Source organism: Chiloscyllium punctatum, chromosome 7 (assembly GCF_047496795.1).
Source record: "Chiloscyllium punctatum isolate Juve2018m chromosome 7, sChiPun1.3, whole genome shotgun sequence".
In the NCBI taxonomy this organism is placed as follows: Eukaryota; Metazoa; Chordata; class Chondrichthyes; order Orectolobiformes; family Hemiscylliidae; genus Chiloscyllium; species Chiloscyllium punctatum.
In genome coordinates this window covers 95,104,288-95,118,343 of record NC_092745.1, presented here as the reverse complement: position 1 = coordinate 95,118,343, position 14,056 = coordinate 95,104,288, and the positions used below count along the sequence as shown (strand labels likewise).

Here is a 14,056-nt window from a genome sequence, read left to right as displayed (position 1 = left end):
CCATAAAGAGGGAGAGTCCACCACTGCTACTGGCAGGGCATTCCATGAACTCACGACTCGCTGAGTAAAGAATCTACCCCTAACATCTGTCCTATACCTACCACCCCTTAATTTAAAGCTATGCCCCCTCGTAATAGCTGACTCCATACGTGGAAAAATGCTACAGAAAGGATAGAAAGGGAGGCAAAAGAGGAGGGGGAGTGGCGTTTTTGATAACGATTAGCATCAGAGTTGTGCTGAGGGAAGATATTCCTGGAAATACATCCCAGGAAGTTATGTGGGTGGAACTGAGAAATAAGAAAGGGATGATCACCTTATTGGGATTGTATTGTAGATTCCCTAATAGTCAGAGGGAAATTGAGAAACAAACTTGTTAGGAGATCTCAGCTATCTGAAAGAATAATAGGGTGGTTATGTTAGGGGATTTTTACTTTCCAAACATAGACTGGGACTGCCATAGTGTTTAGGGTTTAAATGGAGAGGAATTTGTTAAGTGCGTACAAGAAAACTTTCTGATTCAGTATGTGAATCAGAAAAGGTGCAAAACTTGACCTACTTTTGGAAAATAAGGCAAGGCAGGTGACTGAGATGTCAGTGGGGGAGCCCTTTGGGGCCAGCAACCATAATTCCATTAGATTTAAAATAGTGATGGAAAAGGATAGACCAGATCTAAAAGTTGAAGTTCTAAATTGGAGAAAGGCCAATTTTGATGGTATTAGGCAAGAACTTTCGAAAGCTGATTAGGAGCAAATGTTCGCAGGTGAAGGGACGACTGGAAAATGGGAAGCCTTCAGAAATGAGATAACGAGAATCCAGAGAAAGTATATTCCTGTCAGGGTGAAAGGGAAGGCTGGCTAAAGAAATTGAGGGTTTGGTTAAGAAAAAGAAGGAAGCATATGTAAGGTATAGACAGGATAGATCGAGTGAATCCTTAGAACCTATAAAGTAGGAGTATACTTAAGAGGGAAATCAGGAGTGCAAAAAGGGGACATGAGATAGCTTTGGCAAATAGAATCCAAAGGGTTTTTACAAATACATTAAGGACAAAAGGGTAACTAGGGAGAAAATAGGGCCCCTCAATGATCAGCAAGTTGGCCTGTGTGTGGAGCCACAGAAAATTGGGGAGATACTAAATGAGTATTTTGTATCAGTACTTACTGTGGAAAAGGATATGGAAGATATGGAATGTAGGGAAATAGATAGTGACACCTTGCAAAATGTCCATATTACAAAAGAAGAAGTGCTCGATGTCTTGAAACTATAAAGGTGGATAAATCCCCAGGACCTGATCAGGTGTACCTGAAAACTCTTTGGGAAGCTAGAGAAGTGATTGCTGGGCCTCTTGCTGAGATATTTGTATCATCAAGAGTCACAGGCGAGGTGCTGGAAGACTGGAGGTTGGCTAACATGGCCTCACTTTAAGAAGGGCGGTAAGGAAAAGCCAGGAAACGATAGTCCAGAGAGCCTGAAGTTGGTGGTGGGCAAGTTGTTGGAGGGAATCCTGAGGGACAGGATGTACATGTATTTGGAAAGGCAAGGACTGACTAGGGATAGTCAACATGGCTTTGTGCGTGGGAAATCATGTCTCACAAACTTAAGTAACAAACAGGATTGATGAGGGTGTGATCTATCTGGACTTCAGTAAGGCGTCCGACAATGTTCCCCATGGGAAACTGGTTAGCAAGGTTAGATCTCACAGAATACAGAGAGAACTAGCCATTTGGATACAGAACTGGCTCAAAGGAAGAAGATAGATGGTGGTGGTGGAGGGTTGTTTTTCAGACTGGAGGCCTGTGACCAGTGGAGTGCCACAAGGATCGGTGCTGGGTCCACTACTTTTTGTCATTTACATAAATGACTTAGACGTGAGCATAACAGGTACAGTTAGTAAGTTTGCAAATGACACCAAAATTAGAGGTGCAGTGGCCAGCAAAGAAGGTTACCTCAGATTACAACAGGATCTTGACCAGATGGGCCAATGGGCTGAGAAGTGGCAGATGGAGTTCAATTCAGATAAATGCGAGGTGCTGCATTTTGGGAAAGCAAATCTTAGCAGGACTTATACACTTAATGGTAAGGTCCTAGGGAGTGTTGCTAAACAAAGGGACCTTGGAGTGCAGGTTTATAGCTCCTTGAAAGTGGGGTCGCAGGTAGATAGGATAGTAAAGAAGTCATTTGGCATGCTTTCCTTTATTGGTCAGAGTATTGTGTATAGGAGTTGGGAGGTCATGTTGCGGCTGTACAGGACATTGGTTAGGCCACTGTTGGAATATTGCAATTCTGGTCTCCTTCCTATCGGAAAGATGTTGTGAAACCTGAAACAGTTCAGAAAAGATTCACAAGGATGTTACCAGGGTTGGAGGATTTGAGCTAGAAGGAGAGGCTGAACAGGCTGGGGCTGTTTTCCCTGGAGTGTCGGAGGCTGAGGAGTGACCTTATAGAGGTTTACAAAATTATGAGGGGCATGGATAGGGTAAATAGACAAAGTCTTTTCCTTGGGGTCAGGGAGTCCAGAACGGTGGCACAGTGGTTAGCACTGCTGCCTCACAGCGCCAGAGACCCGGGTTCATTTCCCACCTCAGGCGACTCTCTGTGTGGAGTTTGCACATTCTCCCCGTGTCTGCGTGGGCTTCCTCCGGGTGCTCCGGTTTCCTCCCACATTCCAAAGATGTGCAGGTCAGGTGAATTGGCCATGCTAAATTGCCCGTAGTGTTAGGTAAGGGGTAGATGTAGGGGTATGGGTGGGTTTCGCTTCGGCGGGGCGGTGTGGACTTGTTGGGCCGAAGGGCCTGTTTCCACACTGTAAGTAATCTAATCTAATCTAATCTAATCTAAACTAAGGGCATAGGTTTAGGGTGAGAGGGGAAAGATATAAAAGAGACCGATGGGGCAACACAGAAAGTGGTACATGTGTGGAATGAGCTGCCAGAGGAAGTGGTGGAGGCTAGTACAATTGCAACATTTAAAAGGCATCTGAATGGATATATGATTAGGAAGGCTTTGGAGGGATTTGGGCCAAGTGCTGGCAGGTGGGTCTAGATTGGGTTTGGATACCTAGTCGGCATGGACGGATTGGACCGAAGGGTCTGTTTCTATACTGTACATCTCTATGACATTTTCTGGTAGTAGGCTATTTTTAATTGTGCTGAAATCAGTCTGTCCATACTTCACAGTGGATCATTGACAGTAAAGTCCACCCATTTATTAGTTACATTAACCTCAAGATTCAGTAAAGATCATTTGTGTTTGCAACATTTAGAAAGTGCACCAAGAGCTTTATCACGACAGGTCGTTCTGGTACAACGCACATTTTGTCAGTGTGAATTGGCTATAATGTGATTGATGAATTGTGGATGATGTTTGGATAACACAAACAAGTTTGGCAATTTTCTATAACACAAGGTCACAGTGGAATGTACCTATTGCATTATAGCAAAACGACCTGTACACTAATGGGGTGATTTCAGAGGTGCAACTAAGTAGACGGATTTGCATGATAGTAACCTATTTTCTGCATTGGGAACAAATACTAGTCCAAAATATGTTTAGCAATGGACCCTAAATGGAATTCTTCCGAAACACTAACCTAATGGGCGGCACGGTGGCACAGTGGTTAGCACTGCTGCCTCACAGCGCCAGAGACCCGGGTTCAATTCCCGCCTCAGGCGACTCTCTCTGTGGAGTTTGCACATTCTCCCCGTGTCTGCGTGGGCTTCCTCCGGGTGCTCCGGTTTCCTCCCACACTCCAAAGATGTGAAGGTCAGGTGAATTGGCCATACTAAATTGCCCGTAGTGTTAGGTAAGGGGTAGATGTAGGGGTATGGGTGGGTTGCGCTTCGGCGGGGCGGTGTGGACTTGTTGGGCCGAAGGGCCTGTTTCCACACTGTAAGTAATCTAATCTAATCTAATCTAATCTATCGGTGTCAGATCTTTTGGTGATGTAGTTTTCACAATGTGCCAGTCGTGGACTCTTCATGTGGATGCACTGGTTACAAAGGCCCAACAATGTCTCTTCTTCCTCAGGCAGCTGAGGAAATTTGACACGATGACAAATACCCTTGCCAACTTTTACTGATGCGCCATCGAGATCATTCTGTTTGGACATATCACTACGTGGTACGGCAACTGTACCATTCAAGATCGGAGCCGGCTACAGAGAGTGGTAAATTCGGCCCAGACAATCACAAAGGCCAACCTCCCATTTATAGAATGCATCTACCAGACCTGCAGTCAAGGAAAAGCTGCCAGCATTCACAAAGATCCATCCCACCCTGGCAATGTTTTTCTACAACCTCTACCATTGGGGAGAAGGTACAGAAGCCTGAACATATACATACTGACCAGTTTTGAAACAGCTTCTACCCTGCGTGTGTTAGAATAATGAATGGACTCACAAACTCTTAACATTTGCCTGTACCTGTGTTTTTGTTTTTGCTGCTGTTTACCAATTATTTACTTATCTATGCTTCTGAACTACGTGATCTGCCTGTATTGCTTGCAAGACAAAGCTTTTCACTGTGCCTCGGTACACGTGACAATGAGTTCAATTCAATTCAATTCAGTCATTCTAACTTCGTCATATTGCTTAATTCCTTCCTCACTCTTTAAAGCTTCTGCAAATCTACTTTGTTATCCAATTTCTCTCTTCCTGCTTGTTTTTGCTCCCAAACTGTGACATGCCTTGGGTTGCAGTGTTGTATTAAATGAATGATGCTAATGCAGCTTGTCACTGCAGTGAAGTAACTAGTAATATACTTGCATACATGATGAGTAGCATAGAAATGCAAGTTGTTGACTGAACAAACTCAGCATGACAATGTCAAAACAGCATCACTCTTAGACCAGAGTGATACATATCTTGCTGATGACAAGCAGATTTATGGAAAGAAACAAATGATAATTTGTGCTAATCAAGGTGAAGTTATGGACATTTGTCTTCTGTGAATCTATAGTCACCAACTAAAATTAGCTATATTCATTTTTACCTGGGAGCTCAAAAAGTCAATACAGAAAAGATTTTTATCTTACTGGGTCTGTACTAAATCCAAATCTAGGTTTAGAAACTGCTTCACCAGTTTGGATGCTACAATCAAAAATATATTCATCACAACAGTCTTACACAAAAATACAAAATAATCATACCTATGTTCTGCTTCAAGAGAACTGGAGAGATAATCTTTTTCTGGGCCACAGAATGAGAGACTATGCTGATGACCATTTGCTTTCCCATTTTCATTTGTTTCTGGAATATTACGTACACAGTCCTATAGAAAAAAGTAATTCAATTAAACAAATAAATGGACAAACAATACAAGTAGAAAGTGGACAGCATAATCTTTGGAAAAAGATTCTAAAATGGTGACACTTCAATTCCAACTCATTTTCCAGAATACTGAAGGATGGAAAAAATACATGGTTTAAAATAAGAACTGGTAAATGTATAAGGGAACAAATCAGTCATTAACCAGACATTGCGTACAGAAGGTTCCCACAAATGAGCCACATTATAATTCACACTAAGGTGAAATAGTATTAATTCATAGCATAATAGGAATATGTGTTTCAATTACATGCTTTAATGTCGGTGTGACTATGCTGTGGCTTTAGTAGATTTTGTTCTGCTTTTCGCTAAAAAGAAAGGTGGTGTTGAACAATCTACCAGAACCACTAAACTGCTCGTAAACAGCTTGAGGCGCCTTGGGATGTTGTTTTTTTTCAAAAGTTGGAAGAATAGAAACAGCCTAGATTTGATATTGTGTAAACTGCTACAAAAAGACAAATTTCTAGAGAAACCCAGCAGGTTTGGGAGCATCTATGGATACAGAGTTAACTCTTTTGAGTCCAATGACCCTACTATAGAATATTTTTATTTGTAGTTACAAAACTGCCACAAAGAAGTACCTTGACAGTAACCTGGCATCATCAGGATTTCCTATAGCTAGCAAAAGAGTTGCCACTTTCTAGACAAGTGATAAATATGAATTTGAATCTTTCAGGGGAAGATCTGAATTCCAGGACGCCCCCAAATAGCAGGGTGATTAATAATTCATCTTAAAATAGGAAGACGTATTTTTAGAAGCTTCTTGACATCAATCATGAAATGGGATACTTCCAATAAGAAATGCAAAGCTCATCAATAATTAATACCATCAATACTAACGAAAGTAATGTACAAAAATGATCACTTCTTGACCCCCCTCAAGGAGTGAGCACCACTAATCCAGAATCTGGTTTCCATTATATATACAGTTGTAATAAGGACTGCAATGGAATGTTCACTACTTCCTGCATGGGTACAACCACATTACTTGTACATCACACAAAACCATCCAAGGGAGAGATCTACATTCAATTCATGTTCCTGGATTGGGTTTACTGGCCACACTTCGCGTGCATACATCATAAATACTCTCCCTTTCTCTCCCTCTAGGATGCACTGTAGTAACTCAAGGTCATTTCAACTGCTGCTCCCTCCACAGTGACCTGTGAATGTAATTTCCAAGTCATTAAAAAAAATCATAATCTAGAAACATTGTTGTGCCTTCATCATTTTCTGAAATCTCGTGAGATTATCTAGTGCCATTACTGGCAGGCACATACAAGTAAGGAAGAAATAAGCCTGGCAATGTCTCGATTGAATTTATAATTTTCACCCAATTTCACATCAGTAATTTCACAATGCCTTTGCTTTCCAAACAAGATGCTGAGAAATACGATGAGGCCCTCAGTTTGGCTTGGCAACTGAAAGATAAGTGGGCAAAAATGCACAATTTTCCTGGAAACAGTACTTGATTTAAAGCCCATAATAACCATTCACTTCAGCTGGGTGATTTCAGACTGTCACTTAGGGGAATCACCAATATTTTCCAACCAACTGCACACAAATATATTAACAAAATCCCTATTGCACTGCTAACAGAAGGAAATTGCTTGACCTGTTGCCTATTTGTGATGATGTTGCTCCTTTAAAGGTTATGGTGTCCTTGGTTTTTTTTCCCCCAGAGAGGTCGTAAAAGACAGACTCTGAAAAGCCTGGGTTTGACAGGTTTTAGGGCTTTATTCCTGATGAAGGGCTTTTGCCCGAAACGTCAATTTCAAAGCTACTTGGATGCTGCCTGAGCTGCTGTGCTCTTCCAGCATCACGAATCCAGAATCTGGTTTCCAGCATCTGCAGTCATTGTTTTTACCTCGTAGGTTTTAGGGTCAATTTGATTATAGCTAACAGATAAAAGCCTTTTGTCTGAGGCAGTAAGTAGAAAAAAAACACTTGTACAATGAAAGGGGAGTGGCCAGTTCTCTCAGCTCAGCTTTTCTCTGGTTTGGGTTTTTAAGCAGTAGAGTTTTGAAGCTACTGGACAAAAGAAGCAGGTCCATGCTGGTACGATCTCTTTGACATCTCCTCTATAAGACCCTGTATTTGGCTTTACATTTTGTGCTAAGGGGTGTTTATGAGATTTGTTGAAGTATTTGGAACAGTATCATTAAGTTGAGATGATCTGTTGGGTTTTTGAATAGGTTGTTATTCTGTAGTCTGTTCTCTTTTGTTTGTGTTTCATATAGTAATCTTGTAAATGAATTCTGTTTTAGTTAAAACTAAGTGGTATGACCAGCAGCATCCCTCCTTGAATATCCGTGTTACACCTACTTAAAACAACGAGCAAAGTTGGGGTTCGGGCTACTTTCCTGAAATGTTTTGAGGGGGTTTGGTCTGGTCCATAACAGATTGGGGGCCCTTTGCGGGATCTGTTCTGTAGTTCCAAATTGGGATTCAGATTGTTGGACTTGAAGGGAGTGAGTGGTAGGTGGTATCTTTTGTTCCAGGGGTTGAATTCAGTTAATTTAAACAGTGCTCAGAAATAGCAATGGCTCTTTCTGTAATCGAGTGTTTTCTGGGGGTGGAAGAGGTGACCTTGGGGGTGTTACAAAAAGGTAATTAAGGCCAAGCTGTGCAATTAACAGACAAGCTGGAGTTGGAGCTGCTTCCTTCCGTGAGGAAAGGAGATAGAATTAAAGCAATAGCTCAACATTTTAATTTGCTGGAAAGGCAATCAGAATCTTGAGATGGCTAAAATTCAACTGAAAATGAAGCAGCTTGAATTAGAGGCAAAATACAAGGAATTACAATTAAAAGCAGAAGAGAGAGGAAGAGACAGCCTGAACTTCTGTCAAAGTGCCAATTTCTAGAGTTCAAAAATTCACTTTCTGAAGTAGTGAGAACTCATGTGGAAGAGCAGAGAGTTCAAATGGCAAGATTAGCTGTTAAAACAGCTGACGATTATGAGTTGGTCCATAAATCAAAGTTTGGCTTCCAAAACCAATTTCAATTCGGCAGGGATAGAAATTGGAGAAAAAGAGAAATCCTTGCGTGGAAAGGGAAAGATAGATCTCAGAAGATCATAAGGATAACTTACCATAGCGTAAAAAGGAACCCCTTGAAAGGAAAAGAAAAGTTAAAAAGCTCCAGTGTTTTCACTGCAAAGTAGTTCACATGAAATCAGCGTTGGTGGGTTAAGAAAAGCACTGTGACACCAGGTGTAGGAAAACAGGATAAACCAGTGAATTTTGTTGGAGTGGTAACAGAAAGTACAGTGGATGCTAGAAAACTGCACCAGAACGTACACGCTGATCGGAGATCGATAAAGATCTTCTTAAACTATATACATATACATAAACCATATACAAGATAAAATTTATTCGCATAGGCCAGGAGCAGCAGGTAACGAGGTTGTAATATTAAAGAGGGACAGGATCCTCTCAGTCTGTGATTCTGAAGGACTACTGCCAGCACAGGTGCTAGTAACGGGAATTCACGGCGAGACAAAAAGGCTCAATTATGTAAAAGTGAGGTTAGAGTGTCCAGAGAAGAGTGGAGAAGTCATGGTAGGGGTACTGGACAAACTCTCAGCTCCAGGAATATAATTTGCCCTTGCTAATGACATAGCTGGTTCACATGTAAAGTGCTGCCTACTGTGGTTGAAAAGCCAGTGGAAACTCGGGCAACCGAACAATTGCAGGACACATATCCTGGGATTTTCCGGACTGTTGTGGTAACAATGCCACAAAGTCACCAGTTGAAACGGGAGAGGTCAAACAGTACAGTTAGAAAACTGAAGTGGAATTAGTAGAGACCCTGTTTGATCAAACGGTGGACACAAACCAGGAGCAGATAGATGATGCAGCAGACATCTTTAGCTCAGATACATTAACTGAGTTACAGCAGAAACATGAAAATTTAAAGCAATTGTATCAAAAGGCATACGCAGAAAAAGAATCAGAATGTATTCTTGAATGTTATTATCTTAAAAATGATGTATTAATGAGGAAATGGAGATCATCACATATTCAGGCAGATGAGAAATGGGCAGAAGTTCATCAAGTTGTATTGCCAGTAGGTAATAGAAAGGAGGTGGTTGAGAGTGCTGCATGTGCCACTAGCAGGTGGTCATTGAGGAGCGAGAAAAACAAAAACTAAAATACAAAAACATTTTTATTGGCCTGGACTGCACAAGAATGTAGTTGAATTTTGCCAGACATGTCTCGCATATTAGGTAATTGGAAAGCCACAGGCAGTAATAAAACCTGCACCTTTAATACCTATTACTGAATTTGAGGAATCTTTTACAAGAGTCGTAATTGATTGCGTAGTACCCCTACCAAGAACAAGAAGTGGGAATCAGTATTTGTTAACCATAATGGATGTGTCCAATAGATACATTAGTAGACATTACACAATATCACAGCAAAAAGGATTGTAGAGGAATCACTCAAATATTTCACTAGATATAGACTAGCCACAGAGATACAATCAGTTTAAGGGTCAAGCATCACATCAAAATTATTCAACAAAGTTATGGACAGCTTCGGAATAAAGCAATTCAAATCTACTGCGTACCATCCAGAATCGCAAGGAGTGCTAGAAAGGTGGCATCAGACATTAAAGACCATGTTGTGGGCTTATAGTCAAGACTATCCAGATAACTGGGATAAAGGAATTCTGAGTTAGGGAGTTGGCTAGACAGCATGAAGTATCACAGCATACAATGAAACAGTAAGCAGACAAGAAATCAAAACTCGTCACTTTGCTGTTGGGGATAAAATGTTAGCATAACTTCCAGTGGCAGGTGAACCTTTAAAAGCAAGGTTTCGTGGACCTTATCAAGTCAAACAAAGATTGAGTGAATATAGAACAATAGAGCACAGAACAGGCCTTTCGATCCTCGATGTTGCACTGACTGTGAACTAGTCTAAGCCCATCACCTGACATTATCCCATTATCCATATCCATATGCTGATCCAAGGTTTGTTTAAATGCCCCTAATGTGGCTGAATTAACTACACTGGCAGGCAGAGCATTCCACACCTTTACCACTGAGTAAAGAACCTGCCTCTGACATCTATCTTCAATCTATCACCCCTCAATTTGCAGCTATGCTTCCCTGTACAAGCAGACATCATTATCCTAGGAAAAAGACTCACTATCCACCCTATCTAATCCTCTGATCATCTTGTATGTCTCTATTAAATACCCTCTTAGCCTTCTTCTCTCCAATGAGAATAGACCCAAGTCCCTTAGCCTTTCCTCCAGACCAGGCAACATCCTGGTAAATGTCCTATGCAACTCTTCCAATGCTTCCACATCCTTCCTATAATGGGGCGACCAGAACTGTACACAATATTCCAAGTGAGGCCAAACGAGGATTTTGTACAGTTGCAGCATGAAATCACGGCTTCAAAACACAATCCCTCCACCAATAAAACCTAACACAGCTTCTGCCTTCTTCACAGCACTATCAACTATCAACTGGGTGGCAATTTTTAGGGACATATGTACATGGACATAAAGATTCCTCTGCACATCCAAGCTACCAAGAATCTTTCCATTGACCCTGTAGTCTGCCTTCCTGTTATTCTTCCCAAAATGAATCACCTCAGATTTAGCTGCATTGAACTCCGTTTGCCACCTTTCAGCCTAGTTAAGCAGTTTATCCAAGTCCCAATGCAACATTCTTCCACACTGTCTACTACTCTACCGACTTTCGTGTCATCTGCAAACTTACTCGCCCATCCACCTATGCCTGCATCCAAGTAATTTATAAAAATGACAAACAGCAGTAGTCCCAAAAGAGATCCTTGTGGCACACCACTAGTAACTGGACTCCAGGCTGAATTTTTTCCATCAACCACCACTAGGTGCCTTCTTATAGAAAGCCAGTTTCTAATCCATACTGCTAAAATCACCCTCAATCCTATGCCTCTGCATTTTCTCCAATAGCCTACCATGTGGAACCCTATCAAAGACTTTGCTGAAGTCCATGTACATCACATCAACTGCCCTACCCTCATCCATAGGCTTCGTCACCTTCAAAAAATTCAATGAGGTTTGTGAGACATGACATGCCCTTGACGAAACCATGCTGACCATCTCCAAACAAATTGTTGCTTGCTAGATGATTATAAATCCTATCTCTTATAATCCTTTTCAAAAACTTTCCTGCAACAGACGCAAGGCTCACTGGTCTATAATTACCTGGGTCATCTCTGCTGCCCTTCTTGAACAAGGGCACAACATTTGCAATCCTCCTGTCCTCTGGTACTAAACCTGTAGACAATGACGACCCAAAGATCAAAGCCAAAGGCTCCAACACCTCCTCCCTCGCTTCCCAGAGAATCCTCGAATAAGTCCCATCCAGCCCAAGGGACTTATCAACTTTCACACATTCTAAAATTGGTAACACCTCCTCCTGACTAACCTCAATCCTTTTAGTCTAAAAGCCCGTATCTCAGTCTTCATCTCTACAACATTCTCCTTTTCCTGACTGAACACAGATGAGAAATATTTGTTTAATACCGCTCTGATCTCCACAGGGTCCACACACAACTTTTCACATCCGTCTTTGACTGCCCCTCAGATCCCACTGTCACCAACCCTGTCCCCAGAGCCCTGAGGAGAACACTACCCCTGCTCATGACTCGACACTCATTCCCCCTACCACCACACCCACTCTAGTCACAGACCCCACCCCCACTCCCAGCTCCACACCTACACCAGGTCCCAGCTCCCAGCCCTGCCAAGTTTTCACCATTCCCCCTGACCTCCCCCTCACTGAGGACGAACGATCAGTCCTCGGCAAAGGACCTTTATCCCCCTCCGCCCACGCATCAATGAATTTAATACACACCATGATGCTGAACCTTTCCTCCGCCGCCTCTGCGCCCGAGCCCACTTTTACAATCAGGACTCCCGCCCACCTTCTGAGGACCCCTTTGTCCACCTCCAGCGCACTCCATCCATCTGGACACCCCGCGCTGGCCTATTATTCGCCCTCGACCTCTTCATTTCCAACTGCCGCCGGGACATTAACCACCTCAACCTGTCTACCACCCCCACTCCAACCTCTCACCCTCACAACACGTAGCCCTCCACTCCCTCTGCTCCAATCCCAACCTCACGATCAAACCAGCAGATAAAGAGGGTGCAGTTGTAGTCTGGCACACTGACCTCTACATGGCTGAAGCCAGATGCCAACTCGAAGACACCTCCTCCTACCGCCGCCTCGACCATGACCCAACCCCCCTATCACCAAACCAAAGTCTCCCAGACCATACAGAACCTCATCACCTCAGGAAATCTCCCACCCAGAGCTTCCAACCTCTTAGTCCGGGAACCCCGCACCGCCCGGTTCTACCTCCTTCCCAAGATCCACAAGCCTGACCACCCTGGCCGACCCATTGTCTCAGCATGCTTCTGCCCCACCGAACTCATCTCTACCTACCTCGACACTATCCTATCCACACTAGTCCAAGAACTCCCCACATACGTTCGAGACACCACCCACGCCCTCCACCTCCTCCAAGACTTCCGTTTCCCCGGCCCCCAACGCCTCATCTTCACCATGGACATCCAATCCCTCTCCACCTCCATTTCTTCCTCTCCCGACATCCCCAACAGTACCCTTCCACCGACACTCTCATTTGTTTGGCTGAACTGGTCCTCACCCTTAACAATTTCTCCTTCGAATCCTCCCACTTCCTCCAGACCAAAGAGGTAGCCATGGGCACCCTTATGGACCCCGGCTATGCCTGTCTCTTTGTTGGCAATGTAGAACAGTCCATCTTCCGTAGTTACACTGGCACAGCTCCTTACCTCTTCCTCCGCTACACTGATGACTGCATTGGTGCCATCTCGTGCTCCCGCGAGGAGGTTGAGCAATTCATCAACTTCACCAACACATTCCACCCCGACCTTAAATTCACCCGGACCATCTATGACACCTCCATCCCTTTCCTGGACCTCTCCATCTCCATTAATGATGACCGGCTTGACACTGACATTTTTTACAAACCCACCAACTCCCACAGCTACCTGGATTACACCTCTTCCCACCTCTTCCCACCCTACCTCCTGCAAAAATGCCATCCCGTATTCCCAATTCCTCCGCCTCTGCTGTATCTGCTCCCAGGAGGACCAGTTCCACCACAGAACATACCAGATGGTCTCCTTCTTTAGAGACCGCAATTTCCCTTCCCACGTGGTTAAAGATGCCCTCCAACGCATCTCGTCCACTTCCTGCACCTCCGCCCTCAGACCCCACCCCTCCAACCGTACCAAGGAGAGAACCCCCCGGTGCTCACCTTCCACCCTACCAACCTTCGCATAAACCACATCATCCGATGACATTTCTGCCACCTCCAAATGGACCCCTCCCCACCCATTTCCACTAAGACCCTTCCCTCCATGGCTACCTGGTCAGGTCCACGCCTCCCAATAACCCACCCTCCCTTCTGGCACCCTCCCCTGCCACCGCAGAAATTGCAAAACCTGCGCCCATACCTCCTCCCTCACCTCCATCCAAGGCCCCAAAGGAGCCTTCCACATCCAAAGTTCTACCTGCACATTCACCAATATTATTTATTGGATCCGTTGCTCCCGATGTGGTCTCCTCTACATTGAGACTGGACGCATACTAGAAGAGTGCTTTAGGGAACATCTCCGGGACACCCCACCGCCCTGCGGCCCAACATTTCAACTCCCCCTCCCACTCTGCTGAGGACATGC

At 43.7% G+C, this 14,056-nt stretch overlaps 1 protein-coding gene across 2 annotated transcripts in view; it reads right to left on the bottom strand.

Annotated features, from left to right (window-relative positions):
• The window catches only part of gpbp1l1 (GC-rich promoter binding protein 1-like 1), a 109,889-nt gene that overhangs the window by 15,158 nt on the left and 80,675 nt on the right, over positions 1–14,056 (bottom strand). For both annotated transcript variants that reach the window (XM_072574361.1, XM_072574362.1), the window contains exon 10: positions 5,143–5,264. In XM_072574361.1, coding sequence (XP_072430462.1) covers positions 5,143–5,264 — 122 coding nt within the window. The remainder of the gene's footprint in view (positions 1–5,142; positions 5,265–14,056) is intronic.